The sequence below is a fragment of the Botryllus schlosseri genome, chromosome 9 (assembly GCF_051294905.1).
Source record: "Botryllus schlosseri isolate E-star chromosome 9, Bs_hap1, whole genome shotgun sequence".
NCBI lineage: Eukaryota > Metazoa > Chordata > Ascidiacea > Stolidobranchia > Styelidae > Botryllus > Botryllus schlosseri.
Genome location: NC_137244.1, coordinates 5,123,506 through 5,137,062, shown reverse-complemented (window position 1 = coordinate 5,137,062; position 13,557 = coordinate 5,123,506). Strand labels below are relative to the sequence as shown.

Here is a 13,557-nt window from a genome sequence, read left to right as displayed (position 1 = left end):
CAGTATCTAATAATAAAAATCGTCGGAAAGCGTGTTGAATTTGATCCCACTAATCATCAGTGATGAGATAAGTGTCATTTGACTCTTTCTGTAGCCTAAATGAGGGGGGTGTTACTTGACGTAATCTGTCGGTAAAATAGTCTCTGAATTATAATTTTCAGGAAAAACGAACTATTGCGTCAACAGTGCACTACAACGCACATGTTAGTACTACTTGGAAGATGATATAAACTAATCTAAGCCTATATTCACCTCCTCAAGTTAACCTTTATTACCCACAAGCATACTACTTTTTACGGCATATGTAGGAAGCGGCAATATCTCAAAAATAGAGCCAATTCGGCAAAAGTAGTGCCATTTTCGGACTCAGCGCCCCTGAGATACCCCTAAATCGATCTCACAGATCATGATTTTTGAAAAAATTATTTTTTGTTGCCCGGTGTTATCAATTTCCTGCGAAAGTATGGGGCACCACCGGAACGAGTTATCGTGGGTATTTGGCCTCCAGTTAGTTCATTACGACTATGCACCGGAATGCGGTCGTAGGCGACAAAAGTAATCGAAATGCGGCCGTGAATAGCAAAAAGGTTGGTCACCACTGCTTTAGTTGCTTAAGAGCGTTGTCGGGTATCGTGTGCAGCTAATAGTTCAAAATAGAATAAAATTGATCATCATGATATTTTGCGTTGTATTTGTATCTCTTCAATAAAATATTGATAGCAATATATATACAATTCCCGATCATATTGACCGATTCAATCATGAATTATAGAAAATTTTCGCGCTTCGCGAGTGTAGACTATATCAGTTTTCTCACCAAACAGTAGAACATATCTCACTGATCTGTAGCGGTATAAACGTACACTCCCCATGGAGTGATAAACCAAACTCCTGGGGGACCAAAACCAACGTTTTTGGGTGCCTGACGAAGTGATGTTTCGGTCCTGCTCAGGTACCAGCATTGGATCGAATCGATAGCAACCGTTTTACTACTGCTATTACAATAGTACCATGATAGTATAAATTTTCATATTTACGGGAAGGAGAATATAGAATAAGTCATGTTCAACTATTTCATTGCGCAAACGTGTCTGTATCGAACTATTTGTAAACACATCAGTGTCTTGTATGCCTTGAAGTTCACGACATTGCTGCATGTCTATTGCATAGCAGCGGTACAGGTAGGCCTATATATACCTGTACTATAGGGTTGGCTTATCGATCGTCAGCTCGTAGATTCGGCCCCAGTCCTCTTCTAGACCAAACACTGTACCTATTGTTAGGTCTTTGGCACTCCGAATTGTGGTGGTGACTCGATTACCTAATACACCCTTACTGTTCCCCCGCATCTCAAACGATAAAACACAGCGCTGTTAGACATGAAAATAAAACTGTCATACTTGACTTGCCTATGACCGGTGAATTAGTCGTTTTATCACAACACCTTTTTTATATTGCCCATGTTGACCCATCATCACTCGTGCTATATTTGTGTATGATGCAAAATCACGAAATTTGTGAATTCACGTGAACATAATTGAAAATTTGACAACTTCAAACTCTTGCCAAGTGAAGCTTTCAGCCTCCGCCGTGAAGTTTGGTTCGCCGTTGCAACTCAGTAAAATTGCTAGGCTATCTCCTGAAAATTTCTTGACACGAGTCTGAAAATCAGCTTACTCTGCAAAATTTATTTTACACCTAAATATGTACAACACCAGACGTTGTAGGTCTATATAAGTGAATGAAGATGAGTATATATGTTTGCTTGGAATTTAAAATTTCACACGGAAATAACAGATATTTTCGATTCGATAGGTTACATGGCGTCACACATTAATTTCGCACAGAAGTCCAACATGTGTTGTCGTTGGATTATGATTCGCCATTCCATTCCCGCTGGATCCCGTCGGAAACACGTTAACAATAATGACGGTCCTCTTTACATCTGGATTTGGAAATCCACTCCCCCAACGAACGTATGGTGCGATAGAACCATCCGAAAGATAAACAATCTTGGCCTGAAATGATGTAAGTCAGGGGTGTCAAACATACTGCCCGCGGGCCGCATCCGGCCGCCAGACGATTTCATCGGGCCCGCGAAGCAATTTTTAGTAGATTGAAAAATGCTTATAATAGTCACCACATTTGTAACAAATGTTGAGATGTTATTCACTTCCATTAAAATCACTCAAGAAAGCAAATGTTGAGTAGGCCTATTTCATAAGCCACATTATACCCACCCGACTGTGGTGTTGTGGCTTCACTCTCTGATTCTAGTTTTCACTAGAATCAAGTCGGTCGCATAGACATGTAATACGAGAAGACAAAAGTTACATATTGAGTACGGAGGTATGCGGGAAATGAAACAATAAACAACAACAACAGACGGAAAAACGCCAATGCAGAATCATTATATGCAGTTTATATGCAGAATATATTAGTTAATCAAAAATATCATATGGTAAACTGTAGTCGCACCGATGTGTCCGCTTCCTGCTCAAAAAGGCGCCCGGAATCCAGAGAAACCCAAATCACGATTTAATCATAATGAACAAAATTCCAACGTCCGCGTTTACATTTGAATCTATCATACACACATATGGCTAACGCCAGATTGCGACTAAAGCAAAGGCGGCGTAGAAATATGCCGACTTATATCTTCGCTATCGTCTTTGTCTCGGTTTATTAATTGTATTCAACCGGCCAATCACCGTATTTTTACATACTCCATCGTTCGCGAATAAAACCGTAATGCGATGTTATATTGTTTATATATGCTTGATAATAAAGTATTCAAGTGAAAAGCTGGTACACGAGGTAGCATTATGGAATCAGTTGACTGGTGCGGCCCCCGAGCGATTTGAAGGTTTGAATCCGGCCGGCGACGTAATTTAAGTTTAACACCCCTGATGTAAGTGAGTGTTCACGGAGTGACACCGTATTAAATATCATACAAGGTATCAAGTCATACTTACTTTATCACAACCGGAACTTACTTTTAGTGTAAATTGGCTTTAAAGAAAATTACCACTACAGCTTCTCTTCCTCATATCACCAAACTATCCTTCATAATTAAGTCTATTTTATGTAGTATTCATATCGGGCATTGATCACGTAATGGCTACCCATGCACGGAGTAGCGACCAGAATTCGCGTCAACGGTTTGGTGATGCTTGTCAATATCATTTTGAGAGGTGAGTGAAACTGGGTTCAAAGATTCCGGATTATATAGGTGCAAGGAACAAGTATATCACGATATGCGCACCGCGCGCAGAAAATACTTCGAATGAAATGCTGGATGATGTATATTAAATATGTACGCCGAGAATATCAATCCTTAGGGTTGAAAAATTATGATATGCGTCTCACCAAGAAAACGATCGTCGTGATTTCATACTAGGAATCGGTTCGTTCGTTATAGATGGCGTCACTTACTGTAGTTCGTTTCTCTTATATAAAATTTAAATTTAAAAAGCCATAAATAATGTACAATTCTTGCGGTCTGTGGTACTTAGGGTTGCATTTAAAACAAAAATCAATTAAAAACAAACCTGTTTAAAACGGGGCGCTAATTTAAAACATGTTTTTATTGTTTTTTTTGTTTTTTTGATTTTTAAGCCACGACGTCACAGATATTCAATTGTGACGTCATAATGGGTTAGTAATATACGGTAAGTATAGCTTCCTTGACGAAATATCTATACTATAACTGTTCAACCGACTATTTTGAGGGTTCCAACAATCCCATATCGATGTACGTCGGCTAAATCGGGTGGTAATTGTCCGTAGGTGCAAACAACATGTTTTTTAGAAAGTTTCACACATTTATGGCATAATTTTACAACTTGAATAAGACACAATTTTTTTAAAGGCCTTTGTTTAAAACACTGTTTAAAACATCTTTTAAAAAAAAGTTTTAACACAACGTTTGTTTTAGATGCAACCCTAGTGGTACTCAACAGGTTCGCCTCTCCGTCTGTAGCAATGATTCCGCCAAATTGTGGGGAAATAAGGTGTTTCTCGTGAGAATAGAAGCACTTAAAAATCAAATACAAAATTATTCACATTTAATATATATCCTTTAAAATGCTGATTGTATCTAAGACATATCTTGGCTCATTTGCAACTCAGCAATTCGTATTATCAGCGCAGTCAATTAGTGGGAATCGACAGTACGCTTGCACAACGGCAGGCGATCTCCCGGATATGTTGTTAGTAACGAAATGGTGCGATCGAAGTCATAAAATTCGCCAGGGAAGCGAGTTGGGCAGTGTAATGAGCGACAAAGTCACGGCGCCAATGGTTGCTGGTTCGAGCCCAGACTAGTTTCTATGTATCGGAGGTTTGCCTGGCTCCTCATCGCCGACCTCACTGTATATGCGGTATTGTACGAGATCAAAGACGCTGACGAGGACGCAAGGAAGTAAAAGATGATGGATGAATGCGTGAATAGAATTCGTGCGAAAAAGCGGACCAAGACTTAATACCTATCAACGATACAATACTCATGATCGGGGCACACATAACCGAATAGACGATGAGCGCCCAAAACTGTACAATGCAGACAAAAACCTAAATCGTTGTATTATGCGGCGTCAGTGCCTTTATTGGTGAATATGTATTCGCTCACTGATTGTTAGCACAGCCGGATCGTTACAAATGAGATTGCATGTTTTTTTTTTTGTCTCTTCGAGCTACTATTGTGGCGTACGCATAAGTTCGTCAACACCAGGAAGCTTATCTGACCTGGGTACTATCGGCATTTACGCATCTTCTTAAACCTAATAAATGTATGAGAAAATAGTAAATTTGGAATTATTTCAATCCCCTCCTAGGGGCGGGGGTGTGTGTATACACATGTACAGAAGCGCGACAATGCATTTATCGCTACCAGTTCACTGTTCTGTTAATTATATTGCATGTTGCTCAATTATGAGGGTTTTAATTCTAGGGAGCATTTATAGGGATAGATAGGGGTTTTAGTTTGTGGGGAATGGAGGCTCGGAATAAATCATAATGGATAATGAAGATGAAATGATGAAAACCGCTGGTCTATAGGGTACCAAAGGGCCTTTTCTCGCTATTAAAAATGGGCGGGTTGGATGAATAAAAACTTGAAACGGTTATCTGGATTATAAATTTGAAAACAATACATTAACTTCGGTACCTTTGGATCGTAGATCATTCCCGTCTTGAAGGCCGTTCCAACACCTCCGTCATCGCGAGCAGATATCCACGGCCTTATGTATTCTAATATCATTTCTAGATGTTTCTTGGAGTAAATGTTTGCGGGTCGAGCATCAAACTTCTCGCAGGCTAGTTTGGCGGCAGCTTGATTCATCCTACTGCCGTGACCACCCACAAAAATACTGAAGAAGCAATGGTCTTCGTACTGCACGTCACATTTGCCTGAAGTCGAATTCGTATAAATTGATCGTGTAGTGGCAAGTGGCGTATATTGTCAGTACTGAATAAAATCATCTCTCACTCCTCGAATCGAATCCTTCAAATTAATACCCGATTCAGATTCGAATACTCGAGTCATTGTGCTGACTTGTATTATGCGTAAATGGCGAAGTACTTATTACCGTAGAGATTGAATAGGATCCACCACGAACCACCCCAAACGAATACATTTCGAATAACAGCTATAATCACTTTAGTGTAGCGAAGCAATGTGCCGATACCGCAGGTTAACATGCTTTCGCGATTCGCGACAATATATTCGGTGACTGTGCCTTAGAAACATTTGCTGTCACTATAGGCAAGTGTTATTGCCTTTGATATTAGACATTGGTTAGTGGAAACGCAACGATTTTGTATTTCTGACGCTTTACAATTTATAATCAATTTGTTAAACGAATTTCTATCGAAGCTAACAAGTGAAGCTCAAATCTCAAACCATGATTTACCTCGAATTCACAAGTAGGCCTATTGCTTTATGTATAGTCCGAATTGCGTATTTTTGAATTCTCACATTAACAGTATATGTATACTTCCAGGCCATCAGAATATCCGTTGGGATTGCTAGCGTTCTGGTTGCATTTTGTGCTATAACGATAAAGGTGGAGCAACATTTACGACTATCAAAAAGCGCGGCTTGTCTAAAACTGTGTAACAACTACTGATTTACATGATACTTATACTAGTAGAGGCATTGTGTTGTTATCAGACAAGCCACCGGATTTGACTACATGGATTGCGTGGTTACGTAGTAGGCCCTTGGTAGGTTCTGCACTGTGAACCTTCTTCATATATTACAATTTTCACTCCATTATAACATGTTTGGTTGAAATTTATTGTATTCCAACTGCGGGCCATTCTATGCATCGCGCTGGCTGCATAAAAAATCAACACCAAACGAGCATGCACTTTAACAATCACAAAAATTTTACTTGCTTTGTTACAAAAGTTGGCTCGAAATGTCCAGCTTTCCGTTTGTGAATATTTAGTGACTTTCTGCTATGAGCTTGACCCGCCATCACACAACATCAAGAGCGAAATAACCTACATGTAGGTAGTCAGCGAATGATGCTTATTCACCCAACCAATGAAATTGACATCGTTGTTTGATGTAGGGGTCAATCTTGATTTCATATGTTTATTCTATCATAAAAACCAAATCCGTGCGATTATGATGTTGGCTACTGCTGTATAACTTGTTAAAGGGGTAATATCGGTAGCAAGTACAGCAACCCGTTTTATACTCTGCTTAATATCAACGTAGCAATACTCAGATACAGAATACATGGTCCGGTCTGGCCTGGACCGTTAAGGCGTATGCTTATATTCCCCTCCAAGTCCTCGTCGAAATTGTTGGCAAATCGACGGAAGATAATGATTTTATGGGATTACTATATCATTTGATTGTCCAAGTTGATACATTTGACGATGTTTAAAACGTCAATATGTACTTCAGTATTGTGGCAATAAATATGTGGTCCGAGTCGTCGGTATTTATCGTGTACATTTATATAGGCTATCACTTCACTGAAATATAGGGTTGGAATTAGCAATACGACGTCACATGACGTCATGAGGTTCACACCATCCCTAGGGGATAGCACACTTTGTTGATTCGCGTATAATTTGCACTTTTATTAGTGGTTTTATTATTCAATGATATTTGTGAAGTCATAATATACACATTTTGAATGCGACAATTTATCTCTCTCCCTTCCTCTCATTGCATTCAGAAATATAGCTGGGGTTACCCTGCGATGGAACTTACTGTGATATTTCAGCATTCTGATGTTAATGTGGCGAAGAGCGTGCTCCAGATTGTCCACTTTGCTCCCAAGGACTTCAATTATTCTGGTATTATTCACATACTTGCCAGCAAAGATCAAATTGGGACCAAGTGCTACGAATATTAGGAATAATATTATTTTCATCCTGCTGCGACAAAAGACATGTCTATAGTTAGCCTTGTTTCGAAATCAACGTCCACTTAATAAAAATCTACACATATCTGAAATGAATAAACATAAAACAGCTGCTATTGGACTTTAACAGTTGTGTGAGTTTTTAAGTCGCCTAATGTCACAAAAGTTAGTTCACGGCGGTGGATTTTCCATCAGTATATTCTTATCGAAAATATTGTGTATTCTCCCCGGTGTACCACCCTGTTATACGGGTGTGAATATACACCTATATTACACCAAAGCAAAACCCACCCAAGACTTATACCGAGGTCCTAATCGAGTACAACAGTTTTATCCTAATTATGCATGCGCGTAGGAACGTAAGAAGGTATGCACGTACGATTTATGACAGCGCTATAATTCTGAGTTGAGTCCAATTTTTGTGCACCACTCTTTTCGTCAATTTGGGTGTGAATACACACTCTTTTCGCTAAGAGCGTGCAGGAGGTTATTTGCTAGAGCATGAGAAACGATCGACTGCGTGTTTAGCAAGCAACCCTGTAAATTCATGCATGTGAAATATATGTATTCAACAGATTTCTACCATAGCACTAAGTATAAATCAGGTATAAAGGGAACTAATCGGTATCAAATTATGTTTTCACACCCTTCCAATGGATGAAAGCGAGTCAAATACATTCATTGTTATGGGAATATATTCCTGGTGTTTTGGTGTACCACTCCAAGAACTCCCTAAAACAGAGAATCTTAACCTTCAGTCACCAGCGGAACAATGAATCTAATCTTCGCGGAACCCCAAAATTTCGATGAGTCATAAATACAAAAATCTGAATAAATACACAACTGGACATCTAATAGACTACTGGTGCACAGAATGAGCCGTGTATCAACGGAGTGTTGAAAGAACGAAACCACGGACATGTAGTTTTTCAAACAGAACAAAAACAATATAATGAATATTTATTGCAAATCAACACAGCGACTTCCGCCGTTGCCCATCATATACCAGTTCAGAAATGCGAGGTTTCACCTTGAAAAGTGTCATCGTATCGTTCGGTAGAAACGCAGCAGCATCAAATCAATTGCTTAGCTACAAATGAGCTTTTAAATGTTGTAGATAGATTTGTCATTTCAGAAGGCCACAGAAATTAGATTTCGAACCCCCACCCTCCCTTGCGTAGCCTACGCCAATGGTTCTCAGCCGACGGTGCGTGGCAAGTTTCCTGCCCGCCCGCCAAATTTTGTATCTTGATTCGACAATCCAAGAAGTTGAACGGTTGTGCATTAATTATGGAGAAATGAAACATCAAATTTCATTGTGATTTTGAAGTTTAGAACGTATTATTTTCTGCATAGCGTTGAAATAGAGAGTTCATGGTCTGCTACGGAAGTACGTCGCAATGATGCAAGTTTTTTGTGAAACTATAACTATATCACTATAACTTCGTATGCCTTCTTGTAGAAATTTCAATACAACCATGAACAAATCTCTAATATAAGAAAGGCAACCGTAAATGAAGTTCGCAATATATTATATTTGGTTTACATATATATTTGTCCTAATAAAATTTAGGGATCATTTTGATTTTTCAAGGTTCACCGATCCGTAACATTTGTTTTGAAGTCTTACCGGTCCTCGAAGTCGGAAAGGTTGAGAAACACTGTCCTAAAAAGTCTTAGATGTAAAGATAACCCTCTACACCAGAGGTCTCAAACTTAGACGTGCTCGCGGGCCAATTTCCTACTTTTTCATCGCGCAGCGGGCCGCAGCATTTATTAAAGGGGGGACCTTGCAGACTGACATTCCACAATCATCGTTAAAATGTGATTCGCCATTGTGAATTCTCGCCTGGCACGAAAATAAATCACATTTTTAAACATCTGAATAAAATTGGTGCTGTACTTGGCATAGTAGTTGTACATTTAGTGGTAAACATCACGCGAGAGTACAAATACATCGGGACATCGCAAAAGCTGTCGCGTTAAAATTTTGCAGGTAGCGGACATTTGACGTAGTGCCACAATTATAGGTGGAATATTTTAGAATTTTAAAAAGATCGATCTGATACCAGATCATTCGAGCATTATACAGCCTAATCCGGGTCTCGGTATACTCCTGATAACTAAGCTATTGATCGTGTCATTACCAAAGTCAAATTAAATCGGCGTTCAATTTACCTTCGAATATTGGAACAGATCTATCACAACTTGAATATAATGATTACTGTGCCGTAGCAATAGAAACGTAAAATCGCCGAAGAATCCATTGGTGTTACAGCTGTGAAGCGTATGCTCGCCACAGTTAATTGTCGATAATAACAAGGATAAAGTAACCCAAGATGACACAGGATGTAACTAACTACACATCAAGAGGGCAACACAATTCCAATGGTTGCCATTACGACCTACTTAGATATCTAAGCCACGCAGCACAAGCTTACCATTCCCCATACCAGCAGTCTGATAGTTTGTTGCGTCCGTGATTGTACCCAGTCACGGCGTTCTAAGTCACAATAAGTCCATCTCTGATTGTAACGGTTGACGCGACTCAACTAGAGTAATTTTTATTTTATCACACATTGAGTTCGAGTTCGAGTAATTCTACAAATGGTCGCGCCCAAGTCCAAATCCCAATTTTCAGTCACGAATCATCTACGGGTCGTGTTTTACTATAGATTACTAACCTACGGATAGATACGCAACAGCCGTCGTCACGCTCTCTTGCCCGGAGGAAATTAGTGCTCAGCAATCTGAACGCAGCATAATTGCTAATCCCATAGCTGACGACCTGAGCGCTCAAATTAAATAGAGTTGATCTTATTTTAAAGCTACTGTCGCGTTGATTCTGAAAATATACATTAAAAGTTCATTAAGGGAATGGAACCAGCTCGAAATAGCCTTCAAAGTCTGAAAATCGGTCTTGTTGCTAACAATGGCAGAGATGCAGCACAATGACCATAACAATGGGCCTCGCATTGTTGCGATTGTTTACAACTATGGTTCTTACCCTTGCCCCCAGCGCCCCCCGATTTTGAAGGGGGGCGGAAGCGCTCAGGGGGAGATATGGGGGCGCTGGGCTCAGGGGGCGGTATGGGGGGCGCTGGAGAAAAATGGCTTCGCAGTAGATGATGTGGTGATAGGACATATCCTTAATGAGTATTCAGAGCAAATTAACACCGAAAACTTCGTTACATATAGCCTTTAAAATACATATGGGTTTATTTGTCCATGGGCGCCTAAATGACTGACACCGAATGTTCCTGTCTTGGCAATCTGAACCCCAGAAGACGAATTCCATCTGGCAGGGAAAAATTATATGTCAGTGAAGAAATACCAATCTGAAATCGTGTGCGTCTTTTAGTTTAGTACGATTGGGCGACAGGGATATTCCTGTTGGACGATATCCCCGTTGAGCGATTCTATATTTTTTGATATTGCAGACAGTGGGTCATGAAATAACATCATGCAACGAAGTCATACCAACGGGTTCACCCACCCGAATATGTTTAATTATTAGGTACGGGACCTACAGTTTCCAAGAAACCGCACAATGTTCGCTTTAAGTTTTGATGAGTCTGCGCACACTCAACAACTCACTGCGATGACCCTTGGACAACAGTACGTAACGCCTAAAAAAGGTAATAACTTCGGATTTGTTGCGGGCAACGTAGATTTTCTGTGCGCAGAGACCGTGTCAGCACTGCGCACGTGCGCAGAGGGAGCACAGAGGGAACATTGTACCTCACTCAGCTCTACCGGTAAATGTGTTTACGTGAGCAGAGAGAGGATAAAAATTGATCTCAATTTACATGCAATTCCCGATGATATTGACCAATTTAATCATTAATTAGTAAAATTTTTCGCGCTTCGCGCGACTAGGCGAGAATAGCTGCCTCAGTAAATGGACACCCAATGTAGATACCGGAAGTTTGGTTTATCACCCGATGGGAGCTCTGGACGTACGTTTTTTGTTTGGAGGGGGGCTGACGAAGTGCTGTTACGGCCCTGGTAACGAATAATTGTACCTGCGGGCACGCCCGAATATGCCTAATTATTAATTACGTGCTCTTTATTTTCCTATACAACAGCTCACTCAGTGCTACTAGTAAATCTGATTACGTGGGCTGAGAGGATAAAAAGTTTATAACGACTTATATAATTACCACCTATTGATTCATGCATTATAGAAAATTTTGGTACCTAGGGCGACCAGGCAACACAAACTTTGCTGACCATCAAAATCACGATATGGGGTTCGTGGGGGCGAAGCCCTCAGAGGTTCAGTTTATCACGCTATGGGTGCACAAGGCAATCGTTTTTAGGGGGGTGACGAAGTGCTGTTACGGCCCTCCATCTTACTCATTGTCTTTATTACATTCCTTACAATATGAAGTTGGGAGGGGGGCGCTGGAGCACGATAATTTTTGAAAGGGGGCGCTGGAAGAAAAAAGGTTAAGAACCACTGGTTTACAAGAATGCAGATTTTCAGACTTTGAGGTGAATTTTGAGTGGGTTCAGCTGCCCTGATGAGATTTTAATGTATATTTTCGAAATCAGTGCGACAGTAGCTTTCAAATAAGATCAACTTTAATCAATTTGAGCGCTCAGGTCATCAGCTATGGGATTAGCAATTATGCTGCGTTCAGATTGCTGAGCAGTAATTCCCTCCGGGCAAGCAAGCGTGACGACGAGTGTTGCGTATCTATCCGTAGGTTAGTTATCTATAGTTTTACCATAGTGTCCTATATAGTGTCGACACAAGCAAATCTCACGGTTCAATGAAATTGTATCACGTCACAATTTCCATTTGGCTACAGGCAATTTGACGGTTATTTTTGACCGGCTTGCCGAGCAATAAATTTGATGAATCGGGTATCAATCGAAAGCTGACTCTGCACTGATTACGAAAATATAAATTTTATTCCACTCATGGCCCTGGAACCCCCACAATCAGCCCCAAATTATTCATTGTTAAGTACATTGGCAGTGTGACGGAGCAATGCTGTCTGGCGAAACGAGAGAGTAACTCCAGAGCAAGGATGCGACCGAGCGGCGAGAGTGGGATCAGCTGACGTCGCGGCAATAGCTATGTGCAAACGCGTCGCAGAGAAACGCTGCACTGTTGATACTTTTTCTATTTGCTTCGGTACAAGCGAGCACGCCTTATCAGCCTTTCCTTGACTTTTAAGGGTAGAACTGGGTCCACAGAATGTATTAGGGCCCTACCAATTTTCGCGCATTATCCTTCATCTGATAGAGATATTTAGGCTACGTCTAAATAGTCTACATTGGATATGCCACATTATTATGATATCGATTACCTAAGCCTGCTTGTTGCGTAGGGCTTCAGAGAGGCGTGGCGCTGTTGATACTTTCTATAGGCGCTTCGCTAAAAGCGAGCACATATTACCAGCCTTTCCTTGATTTGTAAAGGTAGAACTGGGTCCACAGAATGTTTTTGGGACCTACGAGTTTTCCTGCAATATCCTTCAACTTATAGAGATCCTTCCGTCTAGGTATAGCAATAAGTATACATTAAATATTGTATTAGCCCGCTTGCAGTGTCGGTCCCCAGAGGCAGGTTGCGCTGTTGAGTAAAGCTGGGATGTAAAACATAGCCTACAGCCCGCGGGCAGGATGTGGCCCGCCCGACGACTTCATCCGACCCGCAAAGAAATTCCAAGTACATGGAAAAATGTTGGTATTACCCAGTACATTTCAGAGTGCAAACTCTGTTGGGCCGAATGGACAATGGACATTCAGTTATTCACAGATGCGAAAAAAATAATGCAAATCCGTTTTACTACATTAGGAATATAAATATAGGCTACAGAATGAATATAATTCAAATATCTGTGATACCACTGTATTACCTTTGACGCAAAAGGTCCCCGGCATTAAAAAAAAACTGTTTGGTGATTGAAAAATGATAAACCAAATTCCAATGTCAACGTTTATAGTGATATCAGATATATTCCAGTGAAAAACAATAGGTATGGATCTGGTGGTAACATTGGAGTCATTTGGCAGGTATGGCCCGCAAGCTTTCTTATAACGGATTGAATCCGGACCGCGATACCAGTTTAATTCGACACCCCTGCTGTTAAACTTTATTCAACAATCAACATTTTACCTGCTGCATTCGCGGACCAAGTCCTACCCTTATGGATAG

At 40.5% G+C, this 13,557-nt stretch overlaps 1 protein-coding gene across 1 annotated transcript; it reads right to left on the bottom strand.

Moving 5' to 3' along the window:
• Window positions 1-1,668: 1,668 nt before the first annotated feature.
• Window positions 1,669-7,419, bottom strand: LOC145446951 (uncharacterized). Its single transcript, XM_080325352.1, has 3 exons — window positions 7,232-7,419; window positions 5,168-5,409; window positions 1,669-2,018 (listed from the first exon to the last, which is right to left on the bottom strand). The coding sequence occupies exons 1-3, from the start codon at window positions 7,392-7,394 to the stop codon at window positions 1,827-1,829; spliced, it is 597 nt and encodes a 198-aa protein (XP_080181478.1). The 5' UTR covers window positions 7,395-7,419; the 3' UTR covers window positions 1,669-1,826.
• Window positions 7,420-13,557: the final 6,138 nt, after the last annotated feature.